Genomic DNA, 22,265 nt, shown 5'->3' with positions numbered 1-22,265 from the left:
GGGCCCTTAGCAGCTGTCTGGGCCTATTCATATGTGAAAAAAAATTGCTACTGTACCGGCAAGTGGCTACAAGCCTCAGCTTGAAGAATACATCACCTCAGGAGTGAAAGGTTTTCCTGATGCCATCAGTCCTAAACTTGCCCTTTTGTAACTTCCACCCCATTAGTCCAAGTTCTGCCACCTGTTGCCAAACAAACAAGTCTAATCACTCTTCCACATGACAGTCCTTGAAATACTCGAAGATAGCTATCATGCTCCAAATGAATCTTCTTTGGGCTGCTCGTCTCCAGTTCCTTCAACTAATCCTCAGATGGCTCAAAGCCCTTTGCTGTCGTCTCTCCAACTTAGGGTCTTTTACAAACTCTGGTGCCCAGAACTGAGCATAGTACTCCAGGTCTGGTCTGACCATGTAAGAACGTGTTGGCATATCCTCATTTTGTCTCTGTAAGCTGTGACTTTCAAAGCCATCCAAGATTGCATTCGAGTCTTTTTTGGCTGCCATGTTACACTCTCCAATTATGTTCATCTTGTAGTCCACTTGTACAACCTACAGATATTTGCCATTATTTTTACTGCTGTCTTTTCACTTTATGTCACCTTCTGAATTTATTCCTTCTCTCTCACCCAGTAAGCCATCCCTCGTAACCATGAATTAAAAAAGAAAGGTGGAAGATAGTTTAGCATAACCAGACGGGCCTGACTGTATGGGCAATATTCCATACCCGTAATCCCCTGCCTCTGCAAGAAAGGAACTCTTTTCAGGAACTTACCTCTTCTCTGGGGCTAAGCTCGGTTATTATAATCACAGTGACTATTTTGGGTTTTGTTCTATGTTGCAGTCTCATTGTTTGCTTGGTTCACTCTGTATTGTTTCATATGTTTTCCCATGCTTCTCTGAAGTAACATTTCTTTTTAACTAGTACTCCATTATACATGTAGCACAATTTTTTTTTATTCCCCAGTTGATAGCATCCATCCCAGATGTTTTTCGAACTGTCTGACTATGCCTTATTGAATGCTCTATGGCATTCAGCTCCCTACTTTGCAGTCAGTTGTCCCCGTGTGGTTAAGGGTGGCATGGATAGGATTGCTTTATTTCTTGCCCTTAAGTGACATGATGAGACTTCTCAGTTTCTGGCTTCTCCCACTGCCTCACTAAGGTCTTGAAAAGAAAGGCAGTTGGTTTTTATGACTGTTTCGACCTCATGAACGAGTCTAAAGGCAAAGTTAGAAGTGGTCCAAGGGAAAAGTTCTAAAGAATTCAACAATCTCTTTGACAAAACAACATAGAATAGATTCTCAAAGGAGTCTTATCACCCCTGCAGTGGTCTCCAAGAGACAGAAAATCTAGAGTTCTCTAACCCAGGTAGCGTCCTAGGAATTGCTGAGTAAAGGTCTGATGACGCTAGTTTCTAAACATAGAACGCTGAATGATTGATAAAATGCTTCACCCGGCAGTGGATATGCACCAGGGTGATTCAGCTTGTTTTCGTGTACCTGTTGAAAAATAGTTACTGAACTGAAAAGCATAACTGACTCCTCAGCCAAGCTTGATGTTACTATGTGGTTATATGTAGTGTTATAGTCAGCAAAGAAATGAGGGAGGCACCATCTCACTCTTTTTTGGTCATTATAGTTAGACAGCACTGAGTTTTAATTTTGTTCTTCCCACTTACATTATTGATCATCGTGTATGTTTTTCTGGTTCTGCTGGCTTCATTTTGCGTTGGTTCATTTAAGTCTTTCCGCACTTTTCTATATTCACATTCATTGGTTTTTTAGTTGTTGTCCAGGCATTGCAGTCATGTCCAGCTCTTCCTGACCCCCTTTGGGGTTGTCTTGGCAAAGAGAGGGGAGTGGTTTGCCATTTCCTTCTCCTGATCTTTTATGGATGAGGAAACAGGTGAACAGGGTTAAGTGACTTGCCCAAGGTCACACACCTAGACGTCTGAGGTCACATTTGAACTCAGGTCTTCTTGACTCCAGGCCCACCACTTATCCACTGTGCCACCTAGGTGCTCATTTCTTTCTTATAGGACAGTAATATTCCATTATAGTCATGTGCCACAAGTAGTTTTAGCTATTCCTCCGTCTTCCCTACTCCAAAAAGTGTTTGGTGAGAGATGGTGGCTATATAAGACCTTTTTATCATTAACTTCCTTGGGGTATATACTTAACAGTGAGGTCTCTGTTTTATTAGGGTATGGACTGTTTTTTCCCTGCTTGCTTTCCAAAATGCTTGTACCAAAACAAGTGGTTCCACCAACATTGTATTAGCATGCTTGTCTGTATATAGCCCCTCAAACATTTGACTAGTCTCATCTCTCAGTCAAACATTTAAGCACCGTTTTTGTGCCAGGCACTATGTGGAGCTGAGTATATGGAAAAGTGTGAAGCGGACTGCTCTCAAGGAGCTTATGTTCTGGTTGGGGGAAGATACCTACATATGTAAGTATACACAGAATTAGTTATAAAGTAAATACAAAGTGGGTAGTCGGCAAATTAGAAAGTCATTGTGTTGTTTTTAAGATTTACACTACTTATATTAGTGATTTGGAACATTCAGTAGTTACTAATATTTGCAATTTTTGTGAGAGTGGTTGACCTCCTTTGACAACTTATCTATTGGGGAATGGCTTTTGGCATTACATACTTGTGCTGGTTCTCTCTATATCCTGGCCATCATATCCTTATCAGATGTGGATTCTAACAGAGGGAGTGGTAAACAGGAATGGTTGTTTTCGTCATAAGGATGGTGAGTTGGAATCATAGGGGAAGGGAGCTGACCTTTCTAGAAGTAATAGTATTGCTTTGGGTGTGGTTGCCTGAGAAAGAGGTGGCAAGCCAGAAAAGAGAGGATCTGCAGAAAAGAGAGGGCAGCAATGCAGATGGCTAGATGGCTAGAGTGATGTTGAAAGTTATGGTAAAAGCAGGACTGTTCAGGTTGGATGAAAGTTATGATGAAGAGAGGTCTGTTCAGGTTGGGCTGGACAACTAAGATGTCCCGGTCATTGCTGTACAACTTGAAGGTGACAGTTATTTGCCCCCAGTTTGTTTCCCTGGAGTAAGGTAAACCTTGCATATGAACTTACCTCTTTAATATTAAAAAACTGTTAGAGCCAAACTATTTAAATAACTTTTATTTCCATTTCATCCTTTGGTAGATGAGAAAAAATACATTACAAAAAACATTATGCAGAGAACAGCGCATGGAGTACACTCTACTAAAACACAATCTATACTCCAGCCAGGGCTGGTAACAGACATTAGGAGAGGAAGCAACAGAGGCCTTGAAAGCCAGATTTCTCCTCCTCAGAATGAGATTTCCTCTATGTCCCCTGTTCCACAAAACTCATCTTATTCTGGAATACCCAACAAGGTGAAGGTGGGGTTAGAGCAGCATTGAGTGTGGCTGGTGAACCCTTTCTATTCACCTGGAGCAGAAACTTTCTTTCCCTCAATGGAATAGAAAGAAAACAAACAAACAGAACATCCCAAATACAGAGTTAACAGTCTGGACACTCTATCCCTCCCCCAACCACTTTTCTCCAAAGCCTATGTGGGAGGAGTCTATGACCCCTTCCAGATGACTCAAGTCCTAAGTTGCCTGAGGCCAGGAGCCTCACTCAGGTATCCCTAGCCTGGTTCTGTGGCTTCCTTCAATAAGCAGCCTACGGGCACAGGCTTTTAGCAGAGTGGCTACCCTGGCCTCTAAAGCTGCCTTGCTGACAAGGAGATGTCAGAAGGAGGCTGGTAGCACCTAAACTGGGAAGCCCAGAAATCTGAGGCCACCACTAGCACGTGGAGTGTTTGTTTAGCACGTCCAGATTCTGTTAGGAATTATCCCTCCTGACACCAGGACCCTGGCTCTCAAATCCTGTGAGGGCACTGGACCCCCATCATCCAGGGTACCCTCCTTTTTAGTCAGCTCCACTTCTGGACAGTCCTATAAGATTCTCTGTTGAGAAACCGATCTAACTACTACTTCCATAGCATTCCTTCACAAACTAAAGCCAGTTCTTTTTTCAACTGACTCAGTGGTAGCCAGGAGTAACAGGAAGGTGGGGGCCGGGGGGGGGTTGTTGGAAGTTGCTATCCAGATGCTCTGATGTAGATGTTTTCAGGACACTAGCAGAGGGAGGAACATCAAAGACTACGTAATAGCTGTAGCAGAGCCCACGAGACCAGAAGAGACAAATATACACTTGGGTGACAACGGCCTCTACCTTGCTCTAGTCTTCACATAACTCTACGAAGCAGCCTCCATGCTTCTTTTTCCAGGAATTTGAAAATATTCCAACTAAAGGGAAAAAAAGAAAATCCCAATAGCACCGAAGGTGCCACTGAGTATAGTTCAGAAGGTCAAAAGCAGTTAGGTGGCTTTCTTCCAAGGGGAAAAAAATGATTAAAAATGGGTTTGTTCTAGAAGCCTTTTGGAGACATCATGGTCAAAGGTTGGACATAAGGTGAGCTTCAGATCTCCCTCCCCTCCTTGCCAGGGGCATGTGGCCTCCACCTTCTACACCAAAACTCAAGGTGGGCACCACGTGTCCCACATCCCACCCCCCACCACATAGTTCAGGGGATGGCATGTGGGAATAAAAATAAACGAAAGAGTCAAGACGAGCATCTTCAAATTAACAAACTGTAATTGTTTTCCCAAAGATACATTTTTTTTCCATACACATCCATCATACACTGTAACCAAAAAAAGCAGTGTACATGAAATAAGAGAAAATAAATTAAAAATCCATAGCATAGGTAAGGAGGCTGCTCTAGTCTGGAGCACAGCTGAGTTTCCAGCAATATAAGAAGGCTCAAAAGTTTCTTTTATAAGAATGCCTGCTAGCAAGGGTTCCAGCAAGGTGGTTGGTTGGTTTGTAAGTCAGTCTTGAATATCTGAAACAGTTCTGTGTTTTGTTTTGTTTTTTTCCTTAGCGTTTAGAATAGCCATCATTGTCCTGCAATAGGCAGAGCTATCACGTCCAGGAAAAGAGTGAGTGAGGGAGGGAACCACAGAGGCAGCGTAAGATCCAAATACAGCATTCAAAGGTAATTGGTCCAGTGGTGCCTGGGGAGGGAGGAGGGAGAAACTCCGGGGTTAGCCGTCTTCTTTGGGGGGTGTGTACCAGCCTGTAAACAAAGCATACTGTCAGCAGTAGTGTCCCCAAAGGCTAGCCCCACACCTTCAATCTTGAGACCTATGGGAAGGTTGGATCCCTGGAAGGACGTCCCTATAGTGAAGGTATGGGAGACCACAGAATGCAGAGCTGGATGATTGCTTCCCTGGACACCATAAAAAAAGGGAGACTGACATGGCTCCTTATCTGAGGTGGCTGAAGGAGAGACCAGATGTATTTCTTCAGCTTGTGACAAGGAATGGGGACCTGAGGGGGATGCGGGGAGAGTTATAAAGACAGGCTACTTCCTGCCCCTCCCTTTCTAAAAGCAATGGAAAGCAAGAATGTGGATTGGGGAAGGTCCTAAAGAGCATATGGGTTGTTATTCCTTCTCCCCTGACCCTTCTAGAAGTCTTACCATTTTTTTCATGGATCTGCACCAGGGACTTGTAGGACTGCTGTGCTCTTGTCAGACTGTATTGAGACTAGAGAACATTGAAAAGATGAGAAGTCAAGTTAATGAGACGAGGACCAATTTGTTGCCTTGTTCTCCCCTCTCAATTCTACGTTCAATTCAACAAACACTTATTAAGCTCATACTCTGTGCAAAGACAAGTCCTTGCCCTCAAAGGGCCTTCTATTCTACTGGGGAGCTACAATTATTGACACAAGTAAGCACATTCAAGGACGTCTAAGGAGGGTGAGGGCACTAACAACAGATGGAAATTGGGGAAGGCTGCATATGAGAGGTGACCCCCTAAGTTAGACCAAAAGAAAGACAAGGAGTCTAAGCTTCAGAGCACATTGGTCCATAGGGTTCTGAGTTGGAAGAGAAGTAATGTAAAAGAAGGCAAATGGGTAGGTTGGACTAGGATTGCAGGGAAGCTTAAGGGTCAAGAGGAGCTTGCACCAATCCTAAGGCTCCTGAACAACAGAATGACATACACCTGTTCCTTGGAAAGGCTATTTTCACAGCTGCATGAAACAGAATGGAGAAACTGGAATTGGGCAGACCAATTAGGAGGCTGCTACTTTAGTTAAGGCAAGGGATGGTGGTGGTCTGGAGTAGAGTACTGGCTGGAAAAGGACACAAGAGACACTGTGGAGACAGAATGGGCCAAATGTGTCAGCTGGAGATGAGCTTGGGGGACTCTAAGGTTATGAAGCTGGGAGACTGGAAGGAGGGTGGGAACTGTACGCAAGGTTGGAGAAGGAAAAGGTTTGGATGGGGAGAGGGGGTGGAGACAGGAGACAGCCGTCTAGTTTTAGACATATTGAGTTGAGAAGCCCACAGGCTGTCCAGGTGGAAATGGTCAGCAAATGACAGTGAAGGACTAGCATTCTGGGGAGAGATCAAGGCTGATGACAGATGCTAGCATTACCTGCAGAGAAGTGAGAAGAGAGCCTTAAACGAGCCTGGGGGTATGGTCATACTTGGGGATTAGGCATGGTGACTGACAGAGGCCAAGGCAATAGAGCGCAGGGAAAAGAGCACCAGGTTTGGAGTCAGAAGACCTGTGTTTGAATCCTCGTTCAGCTTCTCCCTACGTGATCTTGGGCAGGCCACTCTCTGGGTCTTAGTCCGTCATTTGGAAAGTGAGGCCATCAGACCAGATGACTTCTAATACCCCTTCTGGTTCTAAATCCATAAACACATCTAGGATAATGGGGGTGATAACAGTCAAAACTGCAGAGGTCAGAGAGAATGAGACTAAGGAAATAGTATCTTACATTATATGATGTTTTAAGCTTTGCAAAGTGCTTAAAATACATTATCTCATCTGATCTTGAGAAAGGCTACTGGGTTCAAGACTGAAGAGATCATTATTAACCTTTGAAAGAAGAGTCTGTAGTCTAGTGAGACTGGAAGACAGACTGCAAGGGGTGGAAAAGTGAGTGGGTGGAAAGGAATCAGAAGCCAAGAGAGCAGGAATCTTTTTTGAGGGGTTTGGCAGTAAAAGGGAAGAGATAAGGGTTTGTGGGAATGGAAGGGTAGAGAAATTAAGAAGTGGAAACTTCAGTATGCTTATAGGCAGTGGGGAAGAAACCACTTAATGAGGAGAAAGTCAAAACGAGAGAAGTGATAATCAATTGGGCAAGCTCCTGGAAGACACTGGAGGCAATGGGATCAAGAATCGAAGTACAAGGATTATTCTTAGCAAAAAGAAGGGCCTTTTTAACAGACTGGGACCAGAAGAGGTGAGGAGAAGTGGAGATGTTGAGTGATTTTGAGGGAATGAGGAGATGAGAGAGGTCACAAAAGAAGGCCTTGACTTTCTTAGTAAAGTAGGAACAGAAGTCCTCTGGTCTGCTGAGAAACAGGGAGTTGGCATTGGGCCAGCAGCTTGAGAGGAAGTAAGATTTGAAGCTACCACCGTAGGAATGTAAAAGTTACTTTGAGAAGAAGAAAAGATTTCTGTGCAACAGTGAGCGCCCTACTGAGACTGGACTTAGTAGCAGACCCAGGATGCATGATAGTGTGATTTGTTCCAGCAGCTCTGGGGACAGGAGCTTCAGGAACACAAGTGGAAGGCTACTGTCTGCCAATCTGGCTACTAGCTTCTCATCCTACCTAATAACTCAAGAGTATAAAACAAGCTATCAATATGCATTCATACTTGCTGTGTGCCATGTGCTATACTTGAGCAGTGGGGACAGATGGCCATGTGGTTGACACTACTCTCTCCTTTCTATATTCTTTAACAGTATTCAACCTTTTTCCCTCTTAATTCCTAAGGCCACCACTTTGGCTCCTCAGTATCCACTGTGGACATCTCAGGGCTCCCCTTTTCCTCCCAACTAATACCACAAACGGCGATGGCTTCTATCTTCCTTGAGTCTAAGGAGAAAGCCAGTGGGGCTGTTCTGATGGCTGGCACCACACTCCCTCCCTTGCCCCCCACCTCACCCCATCCTTACTTTGTTGGCTCCAAACTGTACTCGTGCTTTCCCTTTCACCAGGGTGGCACTGATCTGCATGATCACGGACTCTATGGAGTAGGCACTGCTCCAGCCCTGTGAAAAGAGGGGGAAGGGGAGGGGAAAATAATAGAACAGGTCAAGACATGGTTTCCCCCCAGTGTTAGGGATAATAAGACATCACAAGTGAGTTCCCCAAGGTAAGTGAGGGCTGTGCTGTGCCAGTGGTTCTAGGATGTCACCCTATACTTTACCCACAATATAGGCATCCCCAAACCACCTAGGGAGGATGGGCACTGGGTGCTCTCCTTGCTGGCTATGACAGTGATAACATATAAAAATTCCACCTGGGGATGTATTTGGGAAAAACCCCAGCCCAACATAGCCGAGACAGGTAAGCTCACTTGTTTGGTGAGAAGTTCCATGCAGATGGCACCTCCACCCAGAACATACCTACAGAGGAAAGACTGGTCAACTGTGCATGGTGCAGGCTCTATCCCCCCTTTCCACAGGGCATCCCTTGTTTTCCCATCTACTCACCCTCCTGAGAGGACTGGAGAGACAACCCTGACAAATGGCGGGTCAAAGGGAAAGTTGTCCTAAGAGGGAGAGAAACCAAAGTCAGGATGGTGTGAGTAGTCAATCTATCAATTAACAAGTGGCTACTGTGTGCCAGACATTGTCACCCCACCCCACCTCCCCGAGGAGAATGCAGGGCAAATAAGCAGCAACAGGCCAGGAAAATGGGGGATGTGAATTGAAGAGAACAGCCTTACTTTAAAAGAAAAGTTGAGGAGAATGAAGTCAGCTCCTTCTTTCTCTTTGAGGATCTGGAGATCGTTGTGCAAAGCGCTGTCCTGGTCAACCCTACAAAGGAAGGTAACAGGCTCTTGCCTGATCCCCAAGAGCTTCAGAAGGCCTCCACCTCAACCTCCATGCCCAATCTAGAGCCTAAGCTAGCTAGCAATCAAGTCAATTCCAGGCCACAGATAACTTTGGTCCCTGTTCTGGCCTCACCTCTCCCTAAGCCCTTGGGCTCTGCTGATGACAATTAAATAAGGCTGCTCTGGAGGCTTCTACAAATCGCCAGCCCTCCCCCTCAACCCCCGATACCAAGGTTTTCACTTACTTGAGGAGTTTGACGTTCCAATCGTACAGGCTATCATTTACTAGTTCGACTGCATAGTTTCCTGGGGTTTGGGGGCAGGGGAGAGGAAGAAGAAATGAGTATTACTAGGACAATAGGAAGGAGGACCCTTCCCTTCCTCAGGCTAAAAGACCAAAGGAAAGCGCTAAGGACTCAGCACTGGAGTAACATCCTCACTCACTTCTACATGCTCTACCTTCAGGCCCTAAGCTTCACAAAAGACCCCCTCCCCCTCCTTGGCTCTAAGGCCCCAGCTTCCTGAACAACAAAGTACCCCCTCTCCAAAGCTGGACTTACCGCCTTTGAAACTTTGTGATCGGTAAATATCCCTGAGCTCCTTCATCAGCCGGTCAGTGGCCTGCACCGAGCCAGACACTGCGCCCTGCAGGGGAGGGGACAATAGGAACCTCCCACCATTACAGGATTCAGGGATACATCTTGAACTTTAGAGGGTACCTGGCAATTGCCTAAGGATATAAGCACTAATTCTTTCTCCTACATTTCAAGAGTCAATAACCCGTTCTAGACCTTCTAAGCCTGGCACAGCCATGATGACAATCAAATACCAATGGGAGAAACCCACCCTGATTCAGGACCCTTGCCCACCCTCCCCCAGGGGACACGTACATTTAAGTAATCTTGCCTCTGGTTCTTTTTAATTTTCTCTAATATGGCCAAGTTCTCCTTCCCAATGCCATCATCCTCAGACTTTTTCCCCTCAGCTGGCTCTTCTTCTTTCATTTCATAGTGATCTAGGTCCTCTGTATCCTTGAAGAACAAAACAAAACATTTTTTTATTGGGGGGAAGGGAGTAGTTAACCATCTCCCCAGTCCTGTATATAGTGGAGATGTGAGCTAGGCAGGCAGTGGCCCACAGACTAAACTCCATGGTCAAGTCATCTCATCACTCCCACTCTTTACCATCCCAAAGGGGATATATCTCTCAGCACCAAGTTCGTATAAAGCACAGCTCAAATGAACGTTTAATAGAACTGAAAAAAATTTTAACAAAAGCCAGAGGCTGATTTCCCTAATTCTTGCTCATTTTTTCTCTATGATGTCCCTGAGCACCAATAAGAGGGGATTTGGATTCCCCACCATTACCCATCTGTATGGTTTTGTCTTCCTCAAGACTGACATACAAGCTACTATTTTACTTGGTAAACTCTTACCAGGCTGGTGGGTGGGCAGGGGGAAAAGGGAGAAGGCTTCAGATCCTCCCGTTTTCCACCTGGCAGACTTCGTAACAACATAATCATTTGGTTTGGTCCCAACCTGTGATTTCATCAATGTGATGTAGCTCACAGAGGATCAGCAAGACCTGGATTCAAGTCCCACTTGTGACACATACTGGCCACATGACCAAGAGCAAGTCACTTGATTTTGGTTCCCCAGACAACTTAGTGCAAAGACCAGAAGTAATAAATGAGTTGCCCATCTGAATCACAGGTCTAGACCAAAACACAATGACAATGACTGACATTTATATTGTGCTTTAGGATTCTCAAAGAGCTTCACATGCACTATCTCATATAATCCTCACAGCTAATAGTCAGGGTGACCCACCACCCCAAGAAGAGTAGGCAGAGGCTATCTCATGCCTTGTTTATTCTTGTATTTTTAGCAATTAACATAATGCCTTGTAGAGAACAGGCATTTAATAAAAAAAGTTTGAGATGAATCTTGAGTTATTAACCTAACACTTCAGACTCAAGTTATTGTAAGTGGGGAAACACAGAGAGCCCAGAACATGAAGTCACCTCTAAGAAGCAGTTAGGGATTCCCTAATGTCCAGTTTGATTTTCCCCCATATTGGCCTGATATTCCAGCCAAGAACCATTTGCCACGATTAACCCAGTCCAAATCCAATCACACCAATACTCATGTACTCAGCTGGAACTAGATTTACACTGAATGCTGTGCTGTTTCTTGAGTCTTCAGTTACTTCAAATACATGTATCTCAGTCTCCCAAATTCCTTAATGAATGACCCTAACTTTTTTCCTTTGGTGTCCTCTCTACAGGACTCTATAAATAGGGAGTGTCCCATATAGATGACCTTTAACTTACCAAAATTACTGTTACCACGAACCCCTCCTAACCCAGTTCTAAAGGGGTGAATCTGTCACCTACCTCAGGCATCTCTTCATCTTCATCTTCAGAAGAAACATCTTCTTGTGTGCACTATAGTGCATAGGGAAAAGATGGAGGTCAGAGCCAACGTTCCAAGAGTAGGATGGGTTCCAACATATCCTCTCCTCTAACTACTCTGGGCACTCAGGGCTGGAAGCCTGAGACTGCCAGCTTAGACATTTACTCAGGCTACGATGTGGGGAATAACTAATTTACCAGCCTGCTCATTACTCTTGACCATCTCTTTACCATTCATGGAGCAAGGAACTACAATTCAATTTTCCAAAGAGTAGTATCGACTTACTTTGGCCTCCCCAGACTGACGCTACGGGCATCCCTAGCTAAGTGAGCCACGAAGGAAAGGGTTCACTTTCTAACACCTCCATCTACCTTGGGCAGGGCTATGGCTGAGAGGAGAGATGGTGAAAGACGAGAATAGTGCAGATTCACCGGAAGGAAGAAAGCCCCCTTAATTACTCACCTGCTCTGCTGGCAGGGGCTGGTCCAGCATCTCAACATCTGGATGCTGAGGGAGGTTGTACAGTTTGCACAAGTCAGAGATGATCCTCTTCAGATGCTGCAACAGCTGGGAATAGTAGACCACAGTGACATAAGATACTCTTGCTTCTCCCCAACCTGGCCAGGTGCAGTGGGAGAAACCAAGGGCTCAGACCCAAGATGAAGGTTTAGTAGTATCCATTTCTCCAAGGGACATGGACCCTGGGTCATATTGGAAACCTGGTCACGGGAGTGGTTCTGTTAGAAAGCCCCGTGCTGGGGCTGATGACATATTCTCCCTCTCGCTAGGGGAAGGTGGCTTCCCTACTGAGTCTTCTTCAGGCCGATTATTTTACAGTGTCTTCTAAATTTAGGACAATTCCCACCCTTCGTCTGTCTCAACTGCAGGTTCTCTTCTTGGCTCAGGCCCCACGTCCCTGCCCTGCTCACCAGAGTATTCCCTTTCTTTATGTCCACAAGTCTCTCCAGAACGGCAGCCAAGTTAGGGTCATCAGACTCCACAGACCAGATTGGGGGCACCGCAGGATAAGATTCCTAAGGGGAGAGGATAGGGAGGTCAAAAATGGAAACTTCAGATTCTGCCTGCCCACCCATTCCCAGGTGCCAGTCTGCCCTTCCCCCCCTCCCTCTATGTCTCTCACAAATGCCTAGCTCAGCAGATCAGTGCCAAAGCAGGCGGGTTTGGGAGGGTCCTTCTCTGAATGGAAGCTTGAGGACTAGATCCCCTTTCCTCTACCCCAGGTCACCATGAGTTTTGAAAAATTATGGAAGGGGATCACAACTATTTCCAGTGATACCCCAGAAACTGTTCTATTCCCTACAGAGAGATCTAGGCTAAGGGATCCCCTTGTGTTTACAGAATAAGACTCCAGTCCCCTTTCCCCCCAAAAGGATAGAACCCAAAGTTATGAATACAACCAGAGTAGAAAAAGCAACAGCTCACTTTAGTTTTAGGAGGGGAAGACTTGCAGCAAACAAGGTTTTTATCTGGGGCCAGATTACTCTTCCCAGCATTCTGCCAAAGGCTTGATAGAATAAAGTGGTAGCACAAGCTCCTCTTTCCAACACTAACTGGACAAGATACTGTCCCCCAGTGACCAGTTTTGCCCATCTTTTCTTTGGTAACCCTGTTAACCTGCCACCCTCACAGTCTAAGTGTGGGATGGAAGCAAGAGGTCACAGGGCTCTCTACACAACTGATTTAGGAGAAGAGAACCTACGCTGCCGACATTCCCAGCATTCCTAAACCACAACAGTGGAGGCAGACAGTCCAAGTTCCCCCTATTTCCCAGAGAGGGGTTGGTTGAGAATCCAGGCCCCTTTCTCCCTTATCCCTGGAAGGGGGAGGACTATCTGGGGCTCTCTGGAGCTAACCTACTGCCTTGGATGGACAGCAAATAACAGAAAAAAGCATGAGGAGGGGCGATTCTATATCTGAGAAATTTGGGGTTTAATCCAGAAATAGCCAACTAGGCAACACAATACTGAGTAAATCATGCCCTTGTGATGGGATTCCTATCCCTTACCTAGCTAAAGCACCGCAATTCTGGAGGTGACGATTGTCAGAGAGATGCTAGTATCACATGTGACTAAACCACTTGTTTCTTCCTACCCCAATTTTCTGTGAAGAGGGTGTGTGTGTGAAGGGAAAGTCAGAAGATGGGAGAAGAGACAGGACTTCCGATGTCCAAGCAAAAACATTCCTGCCAGAACTTTGGCCTAGTAGGTAAAATGTGTTTTGGGAGCCGGCTGGGGACAATGTCCAAGCTGATCTGAAGTTGGATCTCATCCCCTCCACGCTCCCAAACAAAACTTCTCTACTCAAACTGGGCTGTGCCCACCAGCGCCCTGCCTGAGTTGGGAAAGATTTCACTTCCTCCCCCCCGCCCCCACCCCGTGAGGGGGCAAAACACTAAGGGAAGGCAAGGTGATGTCAGAGAGGTGAAGGTACAGTGACCATGTGGAATGGGAAATGCCCAGGAAAGGAGGGAGCAAACAGATGTCCTGGGGGTGGGGCAAGAAGTAGGCGACTGGGAGAGAAGAGCAAGTTCAACGTTTGGGGTGGTAGAGTCAACTACGAGCCTTCTGCAACTAGGCTGAATTCCTAGGATAGATGGAACAATACTGCGGTGGATGAGACAGGAGGACTGGGGTGGAATGGGGAAGTTCATAATCAAAAAGGGTAGAAAATGCAACTGCCCCCTGCTACCCTCCCACTAACAGGGGCAGGGAGAGAATGACTGGAGGTTGTGGCAGAAGGGGATGGGGGGTGGGGGAACATCGAGGGACCGAGGGTCTCTGAAAGCTCCGGCTTGGCACAAGTCAGGAGTCCAGAGAGGTGCTGCTGCTGTTCGAGGGTCCTGCGCTCCGCTTTAAAGCGCTACGGAAGCGTCAGCTATTGTTACCACCATCACTACTACTACTGACTGCCCGCAGCACCCAAGCTGGGATTCCCGAAGGAGTTGCTCAGAAGGGGAGGGGGAGTGTCTCGGAAGCGTGCGAGAAGTGCCTCGGGTATTTGGGGGGAGAATGGGGAAGGGCTAGTGCCAGAAACTGGGGGCGGGGGGAAGGGAAGGGGGTCTTCTTGCGGTGTTTCTCGAGGGGTCTAGGTCCTTAGGAGGCGGCCCCGGGTGGTGCAGACGGTGGGGTCGGACTTCGGGGAGGGCTGAGGAGAGGACCGCGCCGGATTGCCGAGTAGCAAATTGAGTGGGCTGTGACAAGGAGCAGGGAGACCCCACGTGGGGGCGCCCCACCGGCGGGGGCGGCTCTGGGGCCTGGCGGGGGCCCAGAGGACGAGGACCCCGGGAAGGGGGAGGGGGGGTCCGGGCCTGCCCCACGGGGGGGTCCTCACCGTGATGTTGCAGTGGATGCGGACGGGCTCCCCGGGCGCGGGGCCCCGCGGGGGGAGGTGCGGCCCGGGCGCCGCCCCCGCCGCCCCGGCCCCGGCCCCGGCCAGCAGGAACTCGCAGCTCAGCTCGTCCAGGCAGGCGCTGGCAATGCGGAAGCGCTCGTGGCCGCGATGGAAGATGGACTCGAGCAGCTTCAGCTCCCGCCTCAGGCAGGGCCCCGGGCCCGGGCCCCCCCCCGGGCCGCCCCCGGCCCCCGGCGCCGCCCCCTGCCCCTGCCCCAGCGCCAGCCCCTGCCCAAGCGCCCCCAGCTGCTGCCCCGGCCCCGGCTGCTGCTGCTGCCCCTGCGGCTGCGGCTGCTGCATCCTCCGCTCCGCTCCGGGGCCGGCGGGCCGGGCGCCTCCGGCCTCCGCTCCGGGCTCCGGGCTCCGCCGCCGCCGCCGCCGCCGCCGCGGTCCGCACTTCCTGATCCCCCCTTCGCCAAGATGGCGCCGCCGCCACCTCCGGGACAGGCCCCCCCCACCCCCCCCCCCCTCTCCCGCCGCCGGAAGCCGCGCGCCCCGCCTCCTCTGCTCCTCCTCCCCGCCCCCCCGTTCGCCTCACCCCCGTCACGTGACCATGTACGTCCACCCGGCCCCCCTCACGTGACGCCGCCGCCGCAGTCACCTACGCCTCCTTTGCCTCTTGGATCCCCTTTCCTGACACCCCCACCCCCTCCATGTGACCAGACGGGGCTTTTTCCGGGCCACGCATTCCGTCCAGTTCCGTGAGCTCCCCTGTCACGTGGCCCAGCCGCCGCGTGCTCACCGGGGGCGGCGTGCGCGAGCCTCTGTTGCCCTAGCTCCCCTTCCCCCACCTTCAGCCTTGTCCTTCTCCTGCCCCGCGGCGGCTGGGTGGCGGGGCTGGGCGCTGTCTGGGGCTGCAGTCGCGGCCTGCGATTCTTTACTTGCCGTGTTACCGTCCCCCTCCCCCTCCCCGTTCTTCTCCCCAACCTTCCCCCTGCCCTTCTGGTGGCAACCATTTGGATCTCTACCTCTGCATTGGATTTATCCTCCCCCTCCCCACCAGGCCCTAGAATGCCCCCAACCCAACCTTCTGATCCCCTTCCCCCTCCTCAATTCTAGTCCCTATGGAGTTTATTTTTGGAGGGAGTGGGGCGGAGAGAAGGGGCAGGAACCTGTCACTCCCAGTGCTTTTTTTACGGCTCCCTAGGGCCAGGGGATGCTGACCTTCTTCCCCAACCCAGCGGGCGCAAGAAGGTAGAAAGCATCGGACCCAAGAATCACCCACCCACGTCACATCCCCGACTTGGGGTCAGGTGGCGAAGGCCATCTGGTCCTCAGGAGGCAAACTGGTCCTCTAGGAGGGCTGCGATTAGGTGGCAGCATCGCCGGCCATTCACTAGGTGTCGCCGTTGCAAAAGACAAAGCTCGCGGCTGGCCCGCGGTGAAACGACAGCTGGTGGCCCCGGAGCAGCAGGGAAAGACGGCTCTCGTGGGCGGAATAAGCTTAGCGATTGTCTGGGGGCTTCTCCTCTGGGGGCCCCTCCTCTGGGGGCCCAGGCCGGGCCCTGGCATCTTGCACGGCACCGAGCACATAGTAATAAATGCTTGCTGAATGAAAGAAGACACCCGAACTAAATCCCTGCCCCTCTCCCCCTCCCTCCCAAACTCTTCCCCACAGGTTAGCTTATTAAATTCAACAAGCACTAATTAAGAGCCTACTATGTGCCAGGCACAGTCCTCAGTGCTAGTGATACAAAGACACAAATGAAAAAAAATGCCTGCCCTCGAGGAGCTTTAATTTTACTGTAGGGAAATGATACACGTGTAAAAACAAAACTATGCAAAGTAAATACAAAGAAATGGGGGGGAGGGATAATAGTAACAATTTAGTACTTTCTTCTTCATGCCAGCTTAGTACAGGGGACAGTGATTTGGAATGGAAGTAGAATGGGGGAGGGAGAGAGATTAAATTCTTGTCAATTGAAGAAAAAAAAAACTTTAAAGAACAAAATAGAATTGGACTGGGTGTGAGGAAATGGGACTTACTCCTGGGTCTATGACTATTTTCCTGTGTGATTGACTGTGTGAGTCAGGTCTCAATTTCCTCATCTATAAAATGAGGTCATTGACTAGATCCTACGAAATTGAACATTAAGCACCTACTATATAGGGTGCTCTGTGCGAAGATGAAAAAGTGCCAGGCCTCAAGAAACTTACAATCTGCTAAGGAGATGAGACCGAGCAAAGGAGTGCAGGTACAAGAAGCAAAAAGCTAAACAGTTCACATTTTGACTCATAAACTGTTGCAAGTAAGATAACATTAATATATTTAAAAGTTTGTAAAACTGTTCTTGTGCACTATCTGATCTTTACAGCAATCCTGTAAATTAGTTATTGTTATAACCCCCAATTTACAGGGGAGAAAAAATGAATCGTAGAGACTTGCCTAGAATCATATAGCTATTTTTAATTGGCAGAGGCAGGCTTTGAACTTGGGGCTCTTGGAATTCAGGTGCAGCATTCTTTATACTGCATCACACCATACCACACGGCCTCTGTTTGATCGTTTTGATTTAAGGGGACTACAGTAAAATTCCTACTTCACTTTCACTTTCACCTAATGCTCTTTTCCATCTCTGTGCCCAGAATGCCCATGCCTCTGAATCATGCACTTGTACTTGCCCATCTTCTCCCTTTGGCTGGAAAGAGTAGAGATTTGGGAGATGGGGAGGTGGGATTTGTTGAGGGAAGAGGGGAGAGAATTTGAAACTCAAAGTTTTAAAATCAGATGTTCAAAAACAAAAAAAAAGTTTTTGCATGCAACTAAAAAATAAGATACACAGGCAATGGGGTGTAGAAATTTATCTTGCCCTACAAGAAAGGAAGGGAAAAGGGGATGAGAGGGGAGGGGGTGATAGAGGGGAGGGCTGACTGGGGAACAGGGCAACCAGAATATATGCCATCTTGGAGTGGGGGGGAGGGTAGAAATGGGGAGAAAATTTGTAATTCAAACTGTTGTGAAAATCAATGCTGAAAACCAAATATGTTAAATAAATTAAAAAAAAAGTTAAAAAAAAAAAGGTCTCACTTCCTCTCATGACAAAGCTGAGAAATGAGATCTAGAAAGAAGCAGCAGAAAAGGTGGGATAACTTTGTCCTGGAGAAGAGAAAAGCTGAGAGAGAACTGAATAACTGCCATCAAAGGGCTTGAGCAGGGGTGGGGAATCTGCTGCCTGGAGGCCACATGTGGCCCTCTAGGTCCAGCCCTTTAACTTCACGGAACAAATCCCTAATTTGTTCCGTGAAGTTTGGATTTCTTCTGTGAAGTTTGGATTTGTTCTGTGAAGTTGAGGATCTTGAGGATCTTAAGGAACTTGAGAATCTGGAGCACCGTATGTGGCCTTGAGGCTACCCTGGCTTTGGGTCAGCAACCATTTGCAAGCTATTCAGGACTAGGCATTCACACAGTATTGTTAAAGCCCACTTCCCAATTTGGGGATTCAGTTTAAGACAGACATATTTTTGTCTCACTTATGCTTCTTCCTTTTCTTGACTGGCCACCTTACCCTCCACCCTCCCTCAATCAGGTTTTCTCCCTTTCTCCCAGCCTCCTCCCCTGTATAAATGACCTTCCTCCACCAGAATGTAAGTTCCTCCGGGGTAGGACTTTTTTGTTGGCTTTTATTTGTATACCCAGTGCTTATCACACAGTAAGCACTCAATAAATGCTTTATCCTCTGTTTTCTATAATCTATCTACAAACCCATAAGTGACAAAACTCTCCACAATAACCTTAAACATATGCCTCCTTGTTTACCCAAAACAAATGAAAATATCATCTGATGGTTTTTGGTGAAAAGAGTTTTTGTTTTAGGATCTTATAAGGCCAGGCCATAGGACGATAATTTTAAGGGAATGAGTATGTTTAGCTTGGAGAAATGAAGAGGGTTTGGGGAAGGGGAAGCACCATAATTATCTTAGTATTTGAAGGGCTGTCATGTGGAGGAGAGGTTAGCCTTGTTCTAGCCAGATGACAGGCCTAGGAGTAATGAGTACAAGTCACAGGGATTCATATTTCTGCTGTATGTGAGGAAAATCTTCCTAGCAATTAGAGCTTGTGCCAAAGCAGAATGGCCTGCCCCAGGAGGTCATCAGTTCTATATCACTGGAGGTTTTCAAGTAGAGGTTGGATTATCATGTTAGGATGGTATACAGGGGATTCCTGCTTCTATTTACAGATTGAACAAAATGACCTCTGGAATTCCTTTCAGCTCTCAGATTGTTTAAGTTCTATGATTCCAATCAGGAACGTCATCCTTTCTGCTGTCATAAACTTGAGGTAAGGTATACGGAAGCGTTCTGAAGAGTATGTAGTGCTACATAAGTATCTATTCCCTCTTCATCTCAAGAGACAATAGATTATCACCCTTTGTTTCTTCATCCATTTGAAGGCCTTTACTCAGTCTTGTTCCCATGGATTACCCCAGTATTCTTTTCTCCAGGCTGGACATTACAGATGTCCACTTTGTCTTAAAGCTCTTAATTCTTCATTCTTTTTCATGGCTAAGTTCTGTAAGATATACACATCTGCACAGGCCTATTAGCCTGTGCAAACATGTTTAGACGTACACACACTTTTGTATATGCTGGGACGCTGCCTTTGTGTTCTAGAACCCATACTATCACTGTATTCCTCTCCCCCGCAACTCCTACAACACTTAGGTTCTTCCTTCCACATCCAACCCCAGGAATTTGGGGACATTTCCAAATGTTTTTAATCAAACCAAAGAATGAAAACAAGATTGGCCAAAGATCAATGAAGAGGCATGAGCAGGTATGAGGTATGAGCAGGCTTCAACACATTACAAATAAAGGAGTGTGGTCAGGTGAAAGGACACTGGATTTGGAGTTAGTGGGGATCAGTGTATATCCCACTTCTACTAAGTACTACCTGTATGACATTTGGGTAAGACACTTTATCTGTAATATGAGGTGGTTGAAGTAAATTAGAGTTCTTTCTATGCCTATGATTCTAAATTACCAAGGAGAAATGGAATAAAGGTTGTTATCAAAAAATGCATGAGTGAAAAAGGTATAGCCATATGGCAACAGTATGGGGTAACATCGACAGCTCTATCCATATCCCTGTAATGTCAAAAAAAATTCAAGATGGGCCCCTCAGCATCGTTGTGAACCCCTTGTGATAGACACAGAAAAGAGTAGCACGGAATGGGCAAGTATGGTTTGTAATTTGTGTTGTTATACAGGATGACTATATTCTTGAGATCACAGATCCATTTGAGTATTTTAAAATTTAATTGAATCATGGAGGGGGAAAAAAACAACTGCCTCTACTTAAGTGCCCAGCTTTCTGGTTTTGCCCTCTAACACCCGACCCCAACCCCTCTTTGCAATCACAGCCTCTCTCTGTGGCCCTTAGGAACATATACAGAATTCTGGGACATGATCAAGACCTTTTCCCACCCTGCCTCAAACCTTGATTCTTCCCTTCATCACCAGCTTTGTTTATATGCCTGGCAGTCCCATCAGGAGCTGGGCAAGTGGATTAGGCTACAGCTTCCCTAATGACTTTTCTTTGGTTAACGAATGTCAAATAGTGTAGTTCTGGGATGGGGAACCTGTGGCCTTGAGGCCACGTGTGGCCTTCTAGGTCCTTGGGTATGGCCTTCTAGGCCCTTGGGTGGGGCCTTTTGACCAAGTCCAAGTTTTACAGAGCAAATCCATTTGTTCTATGAAGTTTGGATTCAGCCAAAGGGCCCCACTTGAGGACCTAGAGGGCCACACATGGCCTCCAGGCTGAAGGTTCCCCACCCCTGGCGTAGTTCATTCCCCTCTGGTCAGAGAAAGGAGAGAGAAATGACTCTTAATCATTTCTTTCTCCAATCCAGTCTTCAGCTGGAGGAAGTCAGAGGTGGAAAAGAGAAAATGGCTGGTTATCCTGGCATAGGAGGATTCAAATCTTAGCTCTTCCCTTACTAGCTGTTTGAACTTGAGCAAATTCACTTCTGTGAACTTTAGTTTAGGGATAAAAATACATGCTTCATAGACTCATTGTGAGGTTCAATTGAGATAAAGTTCTTTGTAAGCTTTACAGCTGTATAAATGTAAGAGGTGGCAGTCATGATAATTATTCTTATTATCCTGCTCCCTCTTCACTGAATCTACCTGTACCCCAGCTACCTCAGCTCCTACAGTTCCCTGAAGGCCCCATCCTCTCAGTTAAGACCTACTCTCCTTCCCCAAGTTCCTTGGGTACATTAGAAATGCTAAGCTAATGGAAATACGAATCTTAGTTCCCTGTCCTAAGATGGCAAATCCCTCTATTTTTTTCTGCCTTTTGATTCCATCTGCATGATCTGACCTGATTTTCCTTTTTCACGCTGTTAGAGCTAGGCAACAAACAGGTCAAGGGCTTGGTTCTGAAGTAGTGAGATGAAGGAGTAGGTCATAGTTGAAGACCAGGAGGGCAAACCCTATTTTCTTCTCTTTCCCCTTCCCGTTAAAAGCTAAAACGGGGGGATGCTGGGTTTGGGGCGGAAGATAGGTGTTGGGATAAGAAGACCCCCCAGTATTATTCTGAAAACTACTCACTTTTCAGTGGTGACCCACAAGCCCTCTATGGTTGTGAGAAGCACGTCGCCTCCTCCATTAAGTGAAAGTGTGAACCACTTTCTTGCTGGTCCCCTCCAGCCAAGGAGCCCCAAACAGCAGAAGTATTTGGTTTTGGCAAGGGTTGCCATACCTTCCCTTTCTTCATTTCTCTCTCCCTCCCTGTTTTTCACCTGTCTCCATTTGCTAATTCCTCTAATTTATCCACTACCACCACATTTTAAAAAGCCAGGTCTGACCTACTTGGATTCGCTAGCACTGCTTCCTGTCGTCCTCCTCTATCCCCTCCTCCGCCCCCCAGCAGACTCTTCCCGAAACGTTGGGCAGGCAACATCAGAAGTAGGGAGAATTCTGCTCTCAACCTCCACCACATCCCAACTCCTCCTTCCCCTTCCCCCACCAGAGCAGATTCACATCAGGATCCAAGAAAGACCCACTTTCTTAGGTAGGGGTCCCGGGACTAGCAGTGTTGGTGGCTCCACCTCAATGGCAGAGACCCCTCCCTTATCTGGAGTGGAGGAAACGATTTTAGCTCACCCCATCCTATCCCTCTGGTAACCAAACAGTGGGAAGCTCCTTTGACAGAGGCTAGGATCCCCCCAGGGAACAGCTAGGCTGAGATAAGCTAGGTTCCGGTCCCTCCCCCGAACCTTCCCCCCAGCCCCGCCCCCTGCACCCTCGGATCTGTAGGAGCTGTAGAAGCATCAGTCACAGCGAGCAGCAAACGAGGCCAGCTGCAGTAACACCCGAAGAGACTCCTGCTCCGTCTCCATCTTCAGCTCCAGTTCCCGACCCCCCCGCTCCGCCCCCCGCCGCCGGTTCCGACACCACGGACAGCGCCCGGGCTTCAGTACCACAGACAGCGCACCGCCCCACCCCCGCATTCCCCTGCGGGCTGCGGAGCAGTGAGCTAGCCTAGGGGGAGCAAGGTAAGCTATGCGGGCGGG

At 47.7% G+C, this 22,265-nt stretch overlaps 1 protein-coding gene across 1 annotated transcript; it reads right to left on the bottom strand.

Annotated features, from left to right (window-relative positions):
- Positions 1–3,125: 3,125 nt before the first annotated feature.
- Positions 3,126–15,084, bottom strand: UBE2Q1 (ubiquitin conjugating enzyme E2 Q1). The gene is made up of 13 exons (XM_036755903.1): positions 14,689–15,084; positions 12,267–12,371; positions 11,800–11,904; positions 11,319–11,369; positions 9,814–9,954; positions 9,484–9,568; positions 9,169–9,229; positions 8,816–8,906; positions 8,580–8,638; positions 8,444–8,492; positions 8,040–8,135; positions 5,539–5,605; positions 3,126–5,133 (listed from the first exon to the last, which is right to left on the bottom strand). Exons 1-13 carry the CDS (start codon positions 15,046–15,048, stop codon positions 5,102–5,104), a joined length of 1,302 nt encoding a protein of 433 aa, XP_036611798.1. The 5' UTR covers positions 15,049–15,084; the 3' UTR covers positions 3,126–5,101.
- Between the last annotated feature and the right edge of the window lie 7,181 nt (positions 15,085–22,265).

The sequence above is a fragment of the Trichosurus vulpecula genome, chromosome 4, assembly GCF_011100635.1.
Source record: "Trichosurus vulpecula isolate mTriVul1 chromosome 4, mTriVul1.pri, whole genome shotgun sequence".
Lineage (NCBI taxonomy): Eukaryota > Metazoa > Chordata > Mammalia > Diprotodontia > Phalangeridae > Trichosurus > Trichosurus vulpecula.
Note: the sequence above shows the minus strand (reverse complement) of the source record. Positions and strands in the feature narration are given on the sequence as shown.

What these genes read in the sequence shown, in the direction of transcription:
- UBE2Q1 (XM_036755903.1), bottom strand. Translation starts at nt 15,048, where the DNA reads ATGCAGCAGCCGCAGCCGCAGGGGCAGCAGCAGCAGCCGGGGCCGGGG. An exon ending in TAAAGAAAGGGAATACTCTG is followed by an intron (nt 11,905 to 12,266) that starts GTGAGCAGGGCA and finishes TACTATTCCCAG; the next exon opens with CTGTTGCAGCATCTGAAGAG. An exon ending in AAGATGAAGAGATGCCTGAG is followed by an intron (nt 9,955 to 11,318) that starts GTAGGTGACAGA and finishes TTGTTCTTCAAG; the next exon opens with GATACAGAGGACCTAGATCA.